The sequence below is a fragment of the Copidosoma floridanum genome, unplaced genomic scaffold (genome assembly GCF_036245765.1).
Source record: "Copidosoma floridanum isolate Cflo_tuat_1 unplaced genomic scaffold, Cflo_Japanese_pri ptg000004l, whole genome shotgun sequence".
NCBI lineage: Eukaryota > Metazoa > Arthropoda > Insecta > Hymenoptera > Encyrtidae > Copidosoma > Copidosoma floridanum.
In genome coordinates, this window is record NW_028321881.1 from 18,627,489 (window position 1) to 18,642,954 (window position 15,466).

The following is a 15,466-nucleotide window of genomic DNA, read 5'->3' on the forward strand; positions in this document are numbered from 1 at the left end:
AGCTCTAATCCCATAGGTTGGGGGCTACTTTTCCTAGCGCTCTTTGAGCTAAGCTTGCTAAACTGCTAACCTCCATAGTATTAAATGCAAATGATAAATATTCATAAAGTTGAAAACAGGGTGTCAAAAAAACTACTTGTGTTTATTTCATCAGTAACAAAAAATGACACGTCTTGTTCATTAAACAAAAACATAGAGCTTAATACATAACCATTATACATATACAATATATACGATGCTGGAATCGTCTACTAACAATAGTGCAGATAAATGTTGGCTATTACTATAGGTAAAAGTCAGATAAAGCTCGAGACCAATCTGTGTCCAAGTCTGCGCTGCATTACAATTCTACGTGTGGCCAGGCTTAGTTGTTTCTATTGTGCTATGTGGTTGGGCTGGATAGCACACTTTAATTTTTACTTGGAATGTCAACTGAAGTTCCATGTTTGCTTATAGGTCTAAACATGACGTTGCTTGTTGTCAACATACAGTTTGCCCCGTCATAAAAATGGGCAATCTATAGAGAGCAAAGTATCTTACAAGACATCTCAAATAATAAGACCTCATCTGACAAATTATATGTGATCTCACATGATAACTCTTGTAAGGTCTTATTATCTTACCTTATATATGATGTGATATCATAAATCACATTGAATACTTTGCAAAGGGCTTAACAGACACGTTTTTTTAAGTTAAAACATAAGTGTGAAGTTTAATGTGTTTTTAGATAAATTAGCAAAAAATATTTATTATTCTACATATGGTTAATTCTTTGACGAACCGGGCAGATTGAGGCAAAATCTGACTGACATATTTTTTATTTGCTTGAAAATTTTTTAATGGGTTCTATATCGAAAAAAAATATACCTACTCAAGGATTTTTTTTTTAGATAAAGGGGGTTCAAAATTAAAGAGTTTCGTGATTTTTGACTTGGAGACTCATTTTCAAACACTTATAACTCCGGTTCTTTTTAAACTACAGTAAATTTTTATTTTGAAGATAGTAAAGTACATTATAAGAAAAAAATATTTAGAACAAGATTTATAAAAAATTTCATATTGTTATCCACAATTTAAATGTTTCAATCAATATTCAATTATGGTCCCCAAAATTGAACGATTATTTAATACAACCATCGTATTCTACGTAAAATTTTTTATATAAAAAACACGTTTTTAATTAATGGAGTAATTATTATTACTGGGAAAGATACATTAATTTATGTAGCGCGGCATGTCGTATCGGTGCATGGCCACCTTGGCATGCTTTTCCTTCTAACCCCACATCGTTTTTCTCAATAATATTAATGGTTATCAAAATAATATGTTGGTAAATAAAACAAGTGGTAAAATTCATGCAAAACTGCGTTTTTGCATTGAAGGCACGACTGTTACGAAGGAATATATTACTATTATTACTATACTGTGTAAAAAGTTTGTACTGTTCGGTGTAGGGTTGGTAAAAAATGTACACATTTCCACGGAATGAAAAAAAGAAAGCCTTAGAACACAATGATTATCGTCCTTGACTGTGCATTGAGTGTCAATCGTATGTATGCTAAACAAGCTAGTAGTATATCGTTTTTTCGCGATTTATGGCGTTAATTTACCTCACAGACATAAATGTTGATTAAAAAAAGTTACATTTTTTTTAAGATCTATGAGTTTTACATTAACTTAGTAATCTGAAATGTAAATACGAAAAACGAGTAAGTTAGATAGAAGAAAATGATAAATTTACCATTTTTCGGCATTATTGTGATTTAGAGCACAAATTTAATATTATAACTAAATATGTTTTACACAAAAAAGTTGTATTTTGACTGGAACTTTAACTATAACGTTTAATTTATTATCTCAAGTGCAAAACAAAAAAGTTGGATAAGAGAAAACGACTTTTTATTCATTTTACAAGCACTTTCCAGCTCATAAAACGTGTGCGTTACATTCTTGTGTAAAAATGTTTTACACGAAAAAGTTGTATTTCAATAAGATCTATAACTGTTACGTTTAGTATCATAATTTAAAGTACAAAGCAAATTAGTAAAATGGGGAAAAACTATGTTTTTGTGATTTTTAAGCACTTTTTGGCTCACAGACCGTTTAGGTTACATCCTAGACGAAAATTTAAAGTACAAAAAAGTTGTATTTTAAGTACTACTACAACTTTGTCTTTCACATCACTAATATTATTATTATACATAAATTATTAATTATACAAAAAACTATTTTTTTTCACTGAAAGTACAATCTTAAAACGACTACCATTTTTTTTCTAAAAGAGAAAACCTTACAGATTTTAAACCATCACGTATGACATAAAAGACGAAGCTATTGGTCGAATTTCAGCCCAATCCGACAAAAACTGCATGAATTAATCAAAAAACTTGATTACGCCCATAAATACATGCATACAATTCTGACGCTGAGGTCCGCGATCGCAATTTTTTTTTTAACGTAAACTTTTTTTACACAAAAATAATTAGTTTTAAGGTGGCTCCAGCGCCTAGTGCCGTATCAAAATGGGGAGACTAAAAATTAATCATTATTTTCTTTAAAATATGGTATAAAATTATCGTTAGAGACTGTTGTAAGCCATATTCTACATTTTATCTGTTACTTTAGTGAGTTAATATAAAAAAACAAAAAAGTTTTATGGTGCCCTAATTGATGAACTGTTACGGTACGCTCCTAAGTTCAAGAGTAGTTATACCTATATATATGTACTCTGCAGAATGCAGACAGCTGAGATCTGACTTGCACTCGCAACTGTATACTTAGTCTCCGATTATTTAAAGATTTTGTTCGATAACAAGACACTTTTCTCATGTCATCGAAAACTACGTAATAATATATACAAGATAGTATATTTTTTACACCTTACGGGTTATTTATATAAGTGCAGTAGTAGGTTGTATATCGCGTAAGCTTGCATTTCCTATCGAACCCGTCTTAAAACTACGATTTTGTAAGCATGATTTCTTACAATTTTCATCGTCAACCTTAATTTTTTTTTATACGAATAGAAAGATGGGAATTCAAAGAATATAATTCAATTTTATTAACCTCGGTTGGGTTAGTTATAATTTTAACATTTAGGCCACTGGAGCCACCTTAAAGGTACTAACACTTTTGGCTATAGCAAAAATTTAAGGCACTCGTGAGTATCAGTTGTGCCTAAAAATATATTTATTTTTATTTTCAAACATGACTTATAATCAACTTAATGTCCATTGAATTATTTTTGCAATTGTCGTTTCATCATTTAATGGAAATATTTTTGCTTCTATTCTCTGAAGAAAGATCGGTATGATGCAATGGAATTATAAAGTGCCTTTTATTGTTAGTGCTCTTCTAATTCGTTCTGAAAATATTTTTTCTTCCTTATCATACTCATCATTAGTTGAATAACGACACGTTATGCTTTGCAAAGCCTCTGTTGCCCAAGTGAATAATTCTTCGGGTGTTCGAATAAGATCATTTATCCTTTGAAGACAAGCTCTGGCAACAAGTCGTTTTAACGTCCCACCTATTCCATCGCATGGTCCCTTGCCATGAGACGTAGGAAAAAAATGCTATTCGGCTGATATTCCAAAATCTTCTACATAATGAGTAAGATTAATAAAGTTTTTCTTGTTTTTATACTGTGCGCTTGCTGTGCACCGTCTGAAAAATATATTAGTTTATCAACACCTTTCAAATTCGTCGTAATAAATTCTACAAGTTGTTTTTGAAAAAAATAAACAGCAACTGTATTATAATGCAAGCATTCAGAAATGCAAGTACAATTTTTGACTTTTAATTCATCTTTTCGTCTTGACACTAAATTGAGAATGGATGTACAGTTACTTAATCATTATTCTAGTGCACACCTTGTATGGAATTTTGTAAAACAAATGCATAGCTTGCGCTAAAATCATATATAACAATACATGCATTTTAATTTTTTTTTTTTCTTCAAGTCCAAGAATTCCATTTGTTTTTTTACCAAAGAAGAATAAATGAGCAATTTTTTCAAGCCATTGCTTAAAAGTTGTAAAAATTCATCTACACTAGATATTAGAGTTCTATCTATTGTCACCCACTATCTGTATTGCACATTTTCGTTCAATTTGTTATCGAAATGTTGTTGTAATTCCTTAATAATATTATCTACATTGGGGCACTTATCGCATAATTCCAAAATACAATTAGTATATTGAATATCACACGTCATAGATTCAAAGAATCATAATAATTATTTATTAGTCTTTTGGGGTCAACTGTGATACATTTTAAATTCACTCCATCTTTCATGAGTTTAATATTTTCATGTATCAAACACACTCACACTGGATCAGTGCTACTGGTACCTGCCAGTACACAATATTTTGGTCGTATGCTAGCAAACTTCGAAAAACTACAGTTTATATTTGGATACTCTTTTTTTAAATAATTCATACAATTCCTTTTAAATTATTCAAAGTTAGCCATTTATGCATCTGTATTTTTTGACCATCCACTATTACGGAGACAAAATCTTTTTTACCGGGCATAATTTGTGTGTGTTCATGCGTGTGTTGTTTCATTAGCAAGCTCGCTTACTACTGAGCCAATGCCTATCCATTTTCTAAGTTATTATTACGTATTGAATTGAAGGGTTGTACAGGTTTTGTTGGAAAGATGGAAAAAAACCATATTTTTTTCATAAAACATTTTTATTCAGATACACACAGAAAATTCACTTTTTTTCTAGATTGTTCTAAGTACACCTAATTGTCAAATATTAATAGTTATTTTAAAACAGAAAGTTTCATCAACAATCAGAATAAAATTAGTGTTTTACCCATTTCTGATATTTATCCTAAGATATAAACCTAAAATTTTTGTTTTTAGTTTCAAAAATTCAACTACTTTGGAGACAAGGTTGGACCGAAATCCCAGAGATAATGGCTAGTACAGGATTGGTTTTCGTTGGACTATCCGTTTTTACGTATAAAAATATGTCACGAGACAGAAGTAACAAGTATGGTGAAAAATATCTACCAAAAATTTTGAGTGAGTAAAATTCATTTTAAAGCTAAAGAGAAATCAGGAACAAAAGTATGGGGATAAGGACACAAAAATTAAAAAATACAAAAGCAAATTTGAAGAATAAACTATATTGTAATACTAGAGGATCTTGTTAAATGCGATTTTATTTTTCTGTTCCCTAATTTTTTCTTTTTCTCTATTCACCCATATGCCTGTTGATTGTACACATGTCCCTTACAACGTAATATTGCTGAATACCACTTACAAACCCACTGTTCTCATTTTATGTTCTTTGTCTTCTCTCATTTTCATCTACTCATCCATAAAAATGTATCTCATAGAATACCGCTAGAACCGAAGCATGTTTGGCTGACAAAAAAAAGTTTCAGAAACTTGAGATTGGAAAAGCTATAATTATTAGCAGTTTTAAATGTTAAGAGTTTTGATGGCTTAATGGAGAACATTCTCGGGCTTTTTCGATGGGTTAAGTACCCAGGATGCCGAAAAACTGCTTATCCGATTATTAAAACACGAATAGTACATTTTTATCGTGATGACTGAGTCTCCAGGAACTTTTTCTTCCAGAGAAGCCAACACCTGGCCAGCTTATCGTTAGACACTATTAGTTTAAAAATGTATTGGTACAGTGAATTAGATGGTTTATTAAAGAATTGTGGGAGATCCCCTTACTTAGGAAAAAGTAATTAAGGAAAAAAGTTGCATGGATGATAAAGGTTAGAGGTATAGGATACGTAAAATATCTTATGTAGGTATACGTGGAGCCTAAACACTATACTATACTTGTATAAAATGTCACAGATGTTTACCATACCAGTGCAACGATTGACTCTTTTTTTGATACTTCATAGTTATAACAATGTCAAAAGTAGGCAATAATTTTTTAGGTGTGTCGGTAAGGATTCATTTACTTCTGAACTAGCCAGATTTTACCTACACATTTCTGTATCACTTTTATTCAAATTTTCCAATCTTTTGCTTGTTATTGTTAAGGTGCAATTTTTACCTCAAAACAACTGCGTTAAAATTAAAAATGTCGCTTAAAAGAAAATAATTTGATTCTTTAGCTCATGAAATAATCGTATGAATTAAAATTAGATTTTTATCACACTGATAAGAAAACAAAACTGCTTAAAAAAATCAAGATAATCGTCGTAATAACCTTAATAAAATACATGACCATTGTTTTTCCTGAGCCATTATAACGGTGTGCGTGTGTGTGTGCGCGCGCGCGCGTGTGTGTGTGTGTGTGTGTGTGTGTGTGTGTGTGTGAATGTGTGTAAACTTTCTAAGTCGAACATCATTGAAATTGGTTGAAAATTTTTTGAGATACGACTGATTACACACTAACATACACACACCCATGCACACATTCGCCCACACGTACATGCTCACAAAACTTTGTAAGACCTACTAATTATTTATTTTAGTTTTTAAAGTTTCTATCAGTTTAAACAGTACCTTGGTTTAAATTGGAAGAGTATTAAAACTTTTTTTCTATAGTCATGTGCTTACAGCTTCAAAATAATAAGCTTTGAATCTTTAAAATTTATAAATAAAACTATTATAAAAAATTATAAGTATGTCAAACTTCAGCTACTTGTCATGAGAATTTGGTGAGCTCTTTTAAAATGTTTAACAACTACTACAATTAGGAGTTTTATCGTGGTTGTTGTGTAGTTAAAAGTGTTTTTTATTATAATTAAAAAGTTTTAAGCACCTTGCGTGATCTTGTTATAGGGACCGGTCATACGACTATACAACTATAATTTGAAAAAAAAGGAATACTGAAATGCCCTATTTTTATGGCTGGAGATGCTTTTTGATGATCGATATCATCAACTACAAACGATTAGATAAATGTATTATCTAATTGTGTGTTGCGTAACAGGCACACTTGCTAATGGACAGATTGCGTGAATTAGAAGTGCATTGAAAATTTTTAAGATTTTAATTTTTTTTATCAATACAACTTAATCAGATCAAAGCTTCTAACAACGAAAGGTAGAAAATTAATGTTCAGGGAGGTTTGTGCTAACTAATTAAGAGCATTGCTGTAGTTTAGCTTTAGTTAAGCTTTAGTATTAAATGTTTGTTGGCCACAGTTACAAAAAAACCAATAATTTGTAAAACTTATTTTCATTTGTATATAGAATATGTATTGTAAACAGTTTTTGTACCATTTGTATAAAATTACGGTAATAATGTATATTATGTAAAAAGGCTTCTTTTTCATAATCAACTGACTTTTTTTTTTTTTCAATTTATACTCCGAGTTACAAGTGGTTAAAACTTCTACGTATTACAAAAAAAAGCTTCATTCATCCTCTATAAAAATCTGTAATTTGAAATACACACTATTTATAAGAAATACGAAGACTGCCTAAATTAAATTCAAACTTTTACTGCCGCGTGCTCTTTATATATGTTGAAAGTTCTCGTTTTACGCCGAGAAAAAGTGGTGAAGCTTACACCTGGAAGTCGGACTTACTACTCACTACCGTGAAGTAGTCTGCATCAAAATTCTCCAAATAATTATATGTATGAATGTTACTTTATGATGGCAACGTAATAAAGTTGACGCAGGTATTTAATGTAAAGTATCAGGTAAAAAACCGCAGTTTATTAGTAAATCAAATGTTTTACAATCAACAGAATTAAAAAGAATTGTCGTAATGTAAAACGTATAAAAACAAATCTAATCTTACATACAAAGTTAATCTATTTTATTATTTGGGGGATCATTTTCTTGTTTTTACGTCAGAAAGCATTCAAGGGTAACTTTAAAAATGTCTAAAAATTAAAAATTCCAACATCCATAACGTTTTGACATTTAAATTTTTTTGGAAAAGGAGGGCTCAAAACTATTTGTGCTACGACCAGCTAAATATATATGTTATCTTTAGACAAGCTGCTTTACAGTACTGTGAAAAAAGAGGGATCTAAAACTTTTGTCAGTTATATTGTACCTATGTACAAAATACTGAATACAAAACAAATGCACCTGATGCCAGATATTCCTACTTTGCCAACAAAATCAATGTCGATTTTAACATTAATTTAACAACAGTACGTGGCACTGAAAGAATATGTAGTATTTTTGTACCAAAAATATAACTGTTAAACTGTAATCCCTAAACTGTGTCCCATTGGTCATAAAGCATTTATTATTTTGTAAATTTAGATAAAAATTCTGCCTGTCAAATGGCAAAAGTTTCGAAACGATTATGTGTATATTTTTTTGAGTTGTTTCATTGTGCAACTTAGCACTTTTTTGCACGTCGATTCGCAAGACCCTAGTTGCGAAAATCAATTAGGTATTAAAAAGGTCTGGAAGTACAACTCTTAAGGACGACAATGAGCCCAAATAGAACACTCTACGACCTACCAAAAAAGTAATAATTAAGTTTCAAAAAGTGATTTTTTAATGGACAAATAGATTTTTACAAAAAATTTGCAAGGAAAAAGTTCAAAAAAAAAAACCACTAATACTACATGTCGAAGCCCCCAGTCTGTCAAAACTCAGGACGTCTCGATATAAAATTGTTTGTTTAAATCGTTATTCAAAAAACATCGATTTTATTTCCCATGTAAACAATTTCCATTGTAGTCGCAAAAAATTCGTTATTGACCATTTTTTTCAGGTCTTATCTACTCATCTTAAAAGTTGCAGAAGGTAAACTGCACAGGAGCCAAATTCTTAGAACGACAGTGCAAGTACTCCTCCAACATCTAATATCAGAATAAAGTGGTCATGATTAACGAAAAGACGCAAGAAATAGCTGTAAAAAATTATATCACTGAAGAGAAGCAGAAAATCGGAGCGAACGAAAGAAATCTTACTTAATTAGAAGCGTGAGAAAAAGCGAATTGTAGACATTAAAGTGCAGAGTGTTAACAAATTGATGCAAATGCAAAAAGGAATAAAAAAAAATATAGTAAGGTAAAAGAGCAGCTGACAGAAAAGGAAGAAACGAGAGGCTTTATACTGTTCTAATAAATTATGCAGCTATAGGATGCAGACCACGAAAACTAATATTACAAGGTGCTAATTCCCAACATATAATATTGTACTTCTATACACATGCTGCGGCTAAAATCTCGGTACTAAAAGAAAATAAAAAAGCACGTTATTAGATAAGAACAAAAAGTAAAAAAAATTAGGGAAACTCATAGAGAACGTGAAACGAAGAGCACAGTAAATGCAATGATTTATAGAATCAAGTACACTTTTCCTTTAGTCCTGCAGAATTTTCTAATAGAAGTAGACAAAATCTTGGGGTACGACATATTAAAAAAGTACGTTAGTAAACGAACTGCAAGAAGAAATTAAGAAAGATTAAATGGTGTGGAAATATTACTGAAAAAGGTAGAAAACTTTGAAATAGCAGCTAGATATTGACAGGTTATTTAAACGAGAGTCAGGAAAAAGCACAAATATATACAAGTCGTATACGTGCCATTCCAAAATTATACTGCCAGTATGACGCAGAATAAATGGAAAGATAGTACACACCAAAATACAAAAGTTCTAATAAAAACGGAAAATCGACACAATGACAAAAAAATAGATCTACTTAAAAAGTATCGAAGAAATAATTGAGTAAATAATAACTTTGGTGGTTACCGAAAGCTATAGCAAAGAACTACAGCATGTAAAAAAATTGATGGCAGTAAATCTATTCATGTTAGGTTTCGCCAAAAAACCATTAAATACAACATATTGGGTACAGCATAATTAAGATGATAATAAACAAGCTAGTCATAGTAAGAAAGTATAGAAGCCCACCAGCGGTGAAAGAAAACATTAGCAGAGACATTCAATAATTTATAGATTGGGACGTGATAGAACCATTGACCATGAACCCTCTCCGTATCATTCAAATATATCGATCGTGCCTAAATCTCGTAAAATATCCAATTAAAAACAGTCTAAGAGGATCAAACAACCTCGTGAGTGATCTTGATGGCAAGACAGATAAACTCAAAACAAAAATTTTCGTTGACATAAGAAACAGAGAAAGGGACGGCAAACCATAAATTAGGAACAACGGAACGATACATGACTTAATTCCTATGGCGTTGCATAACTTAAACAATAAAGAATTAGGAAAAAGGGAGTCTAATGGTATGATTTAATTCAGGTTTAAGTGCAAGCAATTAAGACAAATCGTGTTGAATTCGAAGCATATCGGAAGCGACGTGGATTCAGAAAATTAAACTGTGAGAATTTTAAGAGGAAAGACTACAAGTCAGGGGATAAAGAGTACATATTTTTGTTTTCTCAGGAAGTCCACAAAAAATCAGTTTGTATATATATATGTAGAAAGATGGTCCTCCAATATTTTAACATCATACAGGGATAGAAAAAGGAGAGTACGAGTACATGCTGTGTAAGTTGTAACACTCTAAAGCGCTGGGCAAAAAAGAATGAAATCGCTACAAGCCAATTAATAAGTTGTATGAAAATACCAGTGGTGAAGACAGTTGAGTAGTTCAGGACGCAAAAAGAACATCCTTAAGAAAAAAAAAGGGGGAACATAATTTTAAATTCCAGGCAAAAAGTAAAAGTTAAGACCAACAAGAAATTATTGGAACAAAACAAAACCTATTGTGATACATCGATGAATTGAATTTCGAATCGAGAAAAAAATAAGTTCCAGAGAAATGCAATCCACCGCCATACCTCTGGAACCACTGAATGGGCCAAGCTTGACAGTAGAACAGAAAACATCGAAAATACGTGGAAATCAAACAGACAACGAGAATATTGAAAGAAAAAAATATGGAGAGGAGAACGGCAAACACAAAGAGAAAAAATGAGGTATTTTTTTATGGTTCTTACAGCTTATAATTGCTTCTTTATTTGTTCATGTATTTCTTCAAACAAAAATTATAATATTCTAAAATTCACATGAAAATGACTAAAGTCAGCAACGCTGAAATAATAAACCAGTATACTCCACTTTCCTGGTACTATACTATACCAAATGTTATGCCATCTGTTAATGCATACCTTGCAGATACAATATTTACACAATGATCATTCCGTGCTTATCACAAAATTTATCTGGTGGTGGACAGATAGTATAATCGTGTAAGAATTATGGTCATACCACAGCTCCTACAGTTGCGTCACTCGCATTAAAATCTAAAACAGCTGGTTACAATTTTTTTGATGCTTTTTTAATATTGAGTGTTGCAACTGTATAAATTGTGGTAGTACTTAAAGTATTTGTATGTGTTTGTGTGTGTTGCAGCAGCTGTCAGTATATTATTTTTCTGTTGTTCTTTTTTTTACAAAGAGTAATTCAAATTACTATTTTATCTAACTATTCTTGATTAAAACATAAAATGAAATAAAGAAAATTAATTATGGTAAAAACAATGCTACATATACATGGGTCATTCCACGTCAAGTGAAGTGGTCAAAAAATAGTTTAGGCCAAAATTTATGGGAATCGATAGTCCTTTGTAAGAAATCATTACTCTAATTTTTTCGGAATCTTTTACTGAGACCAATGCCGTCAGTGACGGTCACAAATTAGAAATATTTTCTTTGACCAAATTCTTTCCAATTATTTTGCTAAGAAAAAAAATAAATGAAAATAAGGGCCACATTTTGCAAATTTTTTGGCGTAGAATCGTTTAAAAATATTTTCAAAAAGATTTGAGGTTACGCAACCCTTCTTTTTTAAGTTTTTAAGCTTAAATAATTTATTTCGTGAAGTATGACACGATTTTTTTAATTTTTTTTTTTATTATTTAACTTTATAACAAATTCTACTTCCGTGTTTTTTGCGTAGTGGGCTTGAAACAGGAACAGGCACTAGGTGGTGCCGAACATTATGGTCACCCAATTTGACGCTTTTTTGCTTGGGTTTCAAAGTTTTGTAATCAGATAAAAAACTTATTAGTATTCATGGAGGCTGCTGATAATGAGTGTGTAGTTAAACTTTCAGAATTCAAAATGGCATACAATATGGCGGACGATTTTTAAAAATATTCAAAAATAATTCTTAAAAAATCGTATCGTGTTTCTCGTTTAATTCTAAGTAAAAATTGTATCTTGTACTTTTTCGATTAAATGCATGTGTTCTAAGCAAAAAATTCATGAAAGTTTAATTATACGAATTCGCGTCAAATTTTATATTTTGTCTATTCATCAATCTGTAAGAATAATTACAATACATTGTCATTTATGCAATTAACTTTGTAGATCGCCGATATTGACATTAGTGTTAGGTTATCTGAAATCAACATGGCGGATTTAATATAGCCGCCGGTTCATTGTTGTCATGGAATTTAAATGCGAACATAAGCCAGTCTATTCATGCTGTGGTAGTCTCTGAAGCTTAAACGATTCCAAGTGAGCTTCTATGTGCTGTTGTAGTCACGTTCGGCTGAGAGCCCACTTTGAAACTACCAGCCTATCGACTTATAACATAACCATAACCTCTTTGCAGGGATATTAAATGACCTGAACTTCTCATCTGGCCGTGAAATTCCATCTTACTTTTTAGTCATTTTTTTGTTCAAGAATGTGACCTCGGTATTATATTATGGGCAGAGATGTTAAGAATACCCGACGTCTACTAGATTCATCAGACCTGGGTCTGCAGGTCTGGTAAGTCTGATGACTTATCCGACCCAACTTAATAGACTCATCAGTCTCGGGTCTGGTAAATTACTTCCAAAATATTTTTCAGTATTACATAAATCTCTTAACGTTCTGTCTACTATTTCCAATGCTCTTTTTGGAATCATTAAAGCCTCATCCCAAATAACTAAATCAACTTCTCTTAATTTTTTTTTATCTGACTCGAATTCTAAAAATGTACTCTCTATGTTATTAAGATCTAAAGGAAGTCTAAAAGTTCTATGACTGGTCATCCCCTTTGGAAGCAACATTGATGCTATACCAGTCCATGGCATTGACAAGATTTTTTTATTTTGAGAAATAAAAAAATTAACGTTCTACATGAATAAGTTTTTCCTGATCCTACAGGACCATCTATTAGGAAAAAATAATTTTTTTGTTCACAAATAATCAGAAATATATTTTTCTGGTCATTATTCAAACTTCTATACATCGAGTTAAACATTTCTTTACTGAAACGTATTTCATCATCTATATCTTCTTTCCAACTCTCCATTTGTTTTTGGTGTAGGTAAATCAAAGCATCCACATGATTTATCTTCCGATTTAAAAATTTGATTAATATGTGAAGGAGCTAAACTATCTTTATTATTAGGCAAACCCTTCGTAAAAAATTCTTTGTATTTATTCTATATTTTATTACCTTGAACGTTTTCTAAAATTAAAAATAAAGCACAAAATTGTTTCAATTGATATGGAATCCTAACAGCAATTGCTTCTTTAAAAATATCATCGATTTTTTTATCATTGTCTATTAAACCCATTGCAATTGCAGTATCTTTAGAAGTTTCATAAGTTATTCCTTTATATGTTCTAATGTCTTTGAACGATGTCGAACCAGTTACTTTATTTAATACAAGTTTTAAAAAAATCTTCCGTGATCTTATGGAGATACAATGTTTAATAGACCAATTGCAATATTTTTTATTATATTTTTTTTTAAGATTAATTTCTAGTTTAAGATTACTATTTGAATTTCCATATGTTTGAATATCATCGTTCGGGAAATTAACTATAACGTGAACATGTAATGAATCTGAGAAGCTTTTAATTTCAATACTTGTACCATACAAGCAAGTCCCATTTTTTGATATTATGTTAATATATTTATCACTTCTTTTTACATTTTGATAATAATCGTGTCCTACTATAAATTCATAATAATTTTGCTATTTATTTATAATATTATTGATCACTAAAGAACGAGCTCTCAGATCGCTGGTCAGATCTATCCGAGAATATCTTTCCGCTGGATGTACATCGTTCAATAGTTCCACTCGAAACATCTGCGTGTCAATTAGATGCCTAGTTGACTAGAATGAGTATAAGAAAGTGAGGCTAAAGTGTCTGTAAGTCACTGATAGGCTCCACCATTTTTGGGACTAACAGGGAAAATAAAAAGCTAAGCAACGATGGGTATATGTATGCGTGTTAATTTGTGTTTTCCTCTCTAATGCTCTTCTCACTATGTGGTCCCAAAAATAGCTTCAAAACTACAGTACATATATATTAACTGCCCTTTTACGAATGTATAGTTAACAGAAAGAGGGAGAAAGAGAGAAAGAGTGTGCTCGCACTACTACATGCATGTATTATACGCTGTACTGTACCAGTTCAGTTGCTATCAAGAGAGCATGTGGTGGTTGGAAAACGAGTAATAACAAAGGGGGTAAGAAAAAGTGTAACGCTTCTTCCTACTTCTGTCCAGAGAGGGTCCTACGTAAGTAGCTTCGCTTCCAAACCGTTAGGCTCGTAACTACCGACACCTTCTCTCCTAAGAGCTGATTTTTTTTATTAACAATAAAAGAAAACTGTTAGATTTCTTAACGTTAACTTTCACTTGCTTAACAGCATATTATATTTTTTCATTATATTTGGAAACTATGGGAGTTCTCATCGCTGATGCTTGCTTGCCTAAAAGTGTAATCTTTTTATTATTACTACTGAAAAAAATGTTAGGTTTTTTAGTCGCTGACGCTGGCTCATTTAAGAGCAGGTTTAATTTATTAATAATACTACAATCTGTTGGATTTTATTGCCGATTTTTGCTTGCCTAAAAGCATATGTTTTTTATTTATTCTACTTTAATCTAATAGGTATCGAATTACTGGTGCTAATTTCCCTAATAGCACATTTTCTTTTAAGTGAAAACTTCTTTCGGCGCGTTGGACGATTTTGGATCGGGAAAACTCTTGGTTTCGCGTCAGATCACTCTCATTTGAAAGCAAGGGGATCCCTGCAGATAGTTGCATGTGAGTGCGAGAGAATAAAATGGTGGTGAGGGAGGTGGAAGGAGAGAGGGAGCTTGCTCTGTACTAGCCAGTGGTAGAGAAGGAGAGAGTAGTTTGGTGGTGCGGTGAAGTGCGGCGGGGTATGGCCCTATGCATACCCATACTACCACACCCCACCGCACTTCGCCGCGCCAAAAAATGCTTAGTACTCTCTCCTTGTCTAATGGCAGCTGCTGCGTAGAGCACATAGTACACATTCAAATTTCCTTGTAACACTGACAAATGTGACGACGAGACTACTGTTAATAATTTTTAATTAAATCATGCCATTTAATATCTTACAGTATACTAAAATTATTTTAGCTTATAAAGGTATAACTAAATATTAAATTGCAAGTTTAGTTACCTTACTCTCCTTCTTAAAAAAATGTATTAGTAGTGATTAACAATTTATCCTACAAGTTATTTAATAGCCTTCTAAGAAAACTCAATTATTTATAAAAAAAGGATCGAAGTAAGACTTCCTTTTACTTGAGTACTT

General features: G+C 31.6%; 1 protein-coding gene across 1 annotated transcript in view; it reads left to right on the forward strand.

Moving 5' to 3' along the window:
* Window positions 1-15,466, forward strand: part of LOC149375756 (uncharacterized) — a 115,620-nt gene that overhangs the window by 17,502 nt on the left and 82,652 nt on the right. Inside the window, exon 2 of the mRNA XM_089597635.1 lies at window positions 4,879-5,040. Coding sequence (XP_089453761.1) covers window positions 4,879-5,040 — 162 coding nt within the window. The remainder of the gene's footprint in view (window positions 1-4,878; window positions 5,041-15,466) is intronic.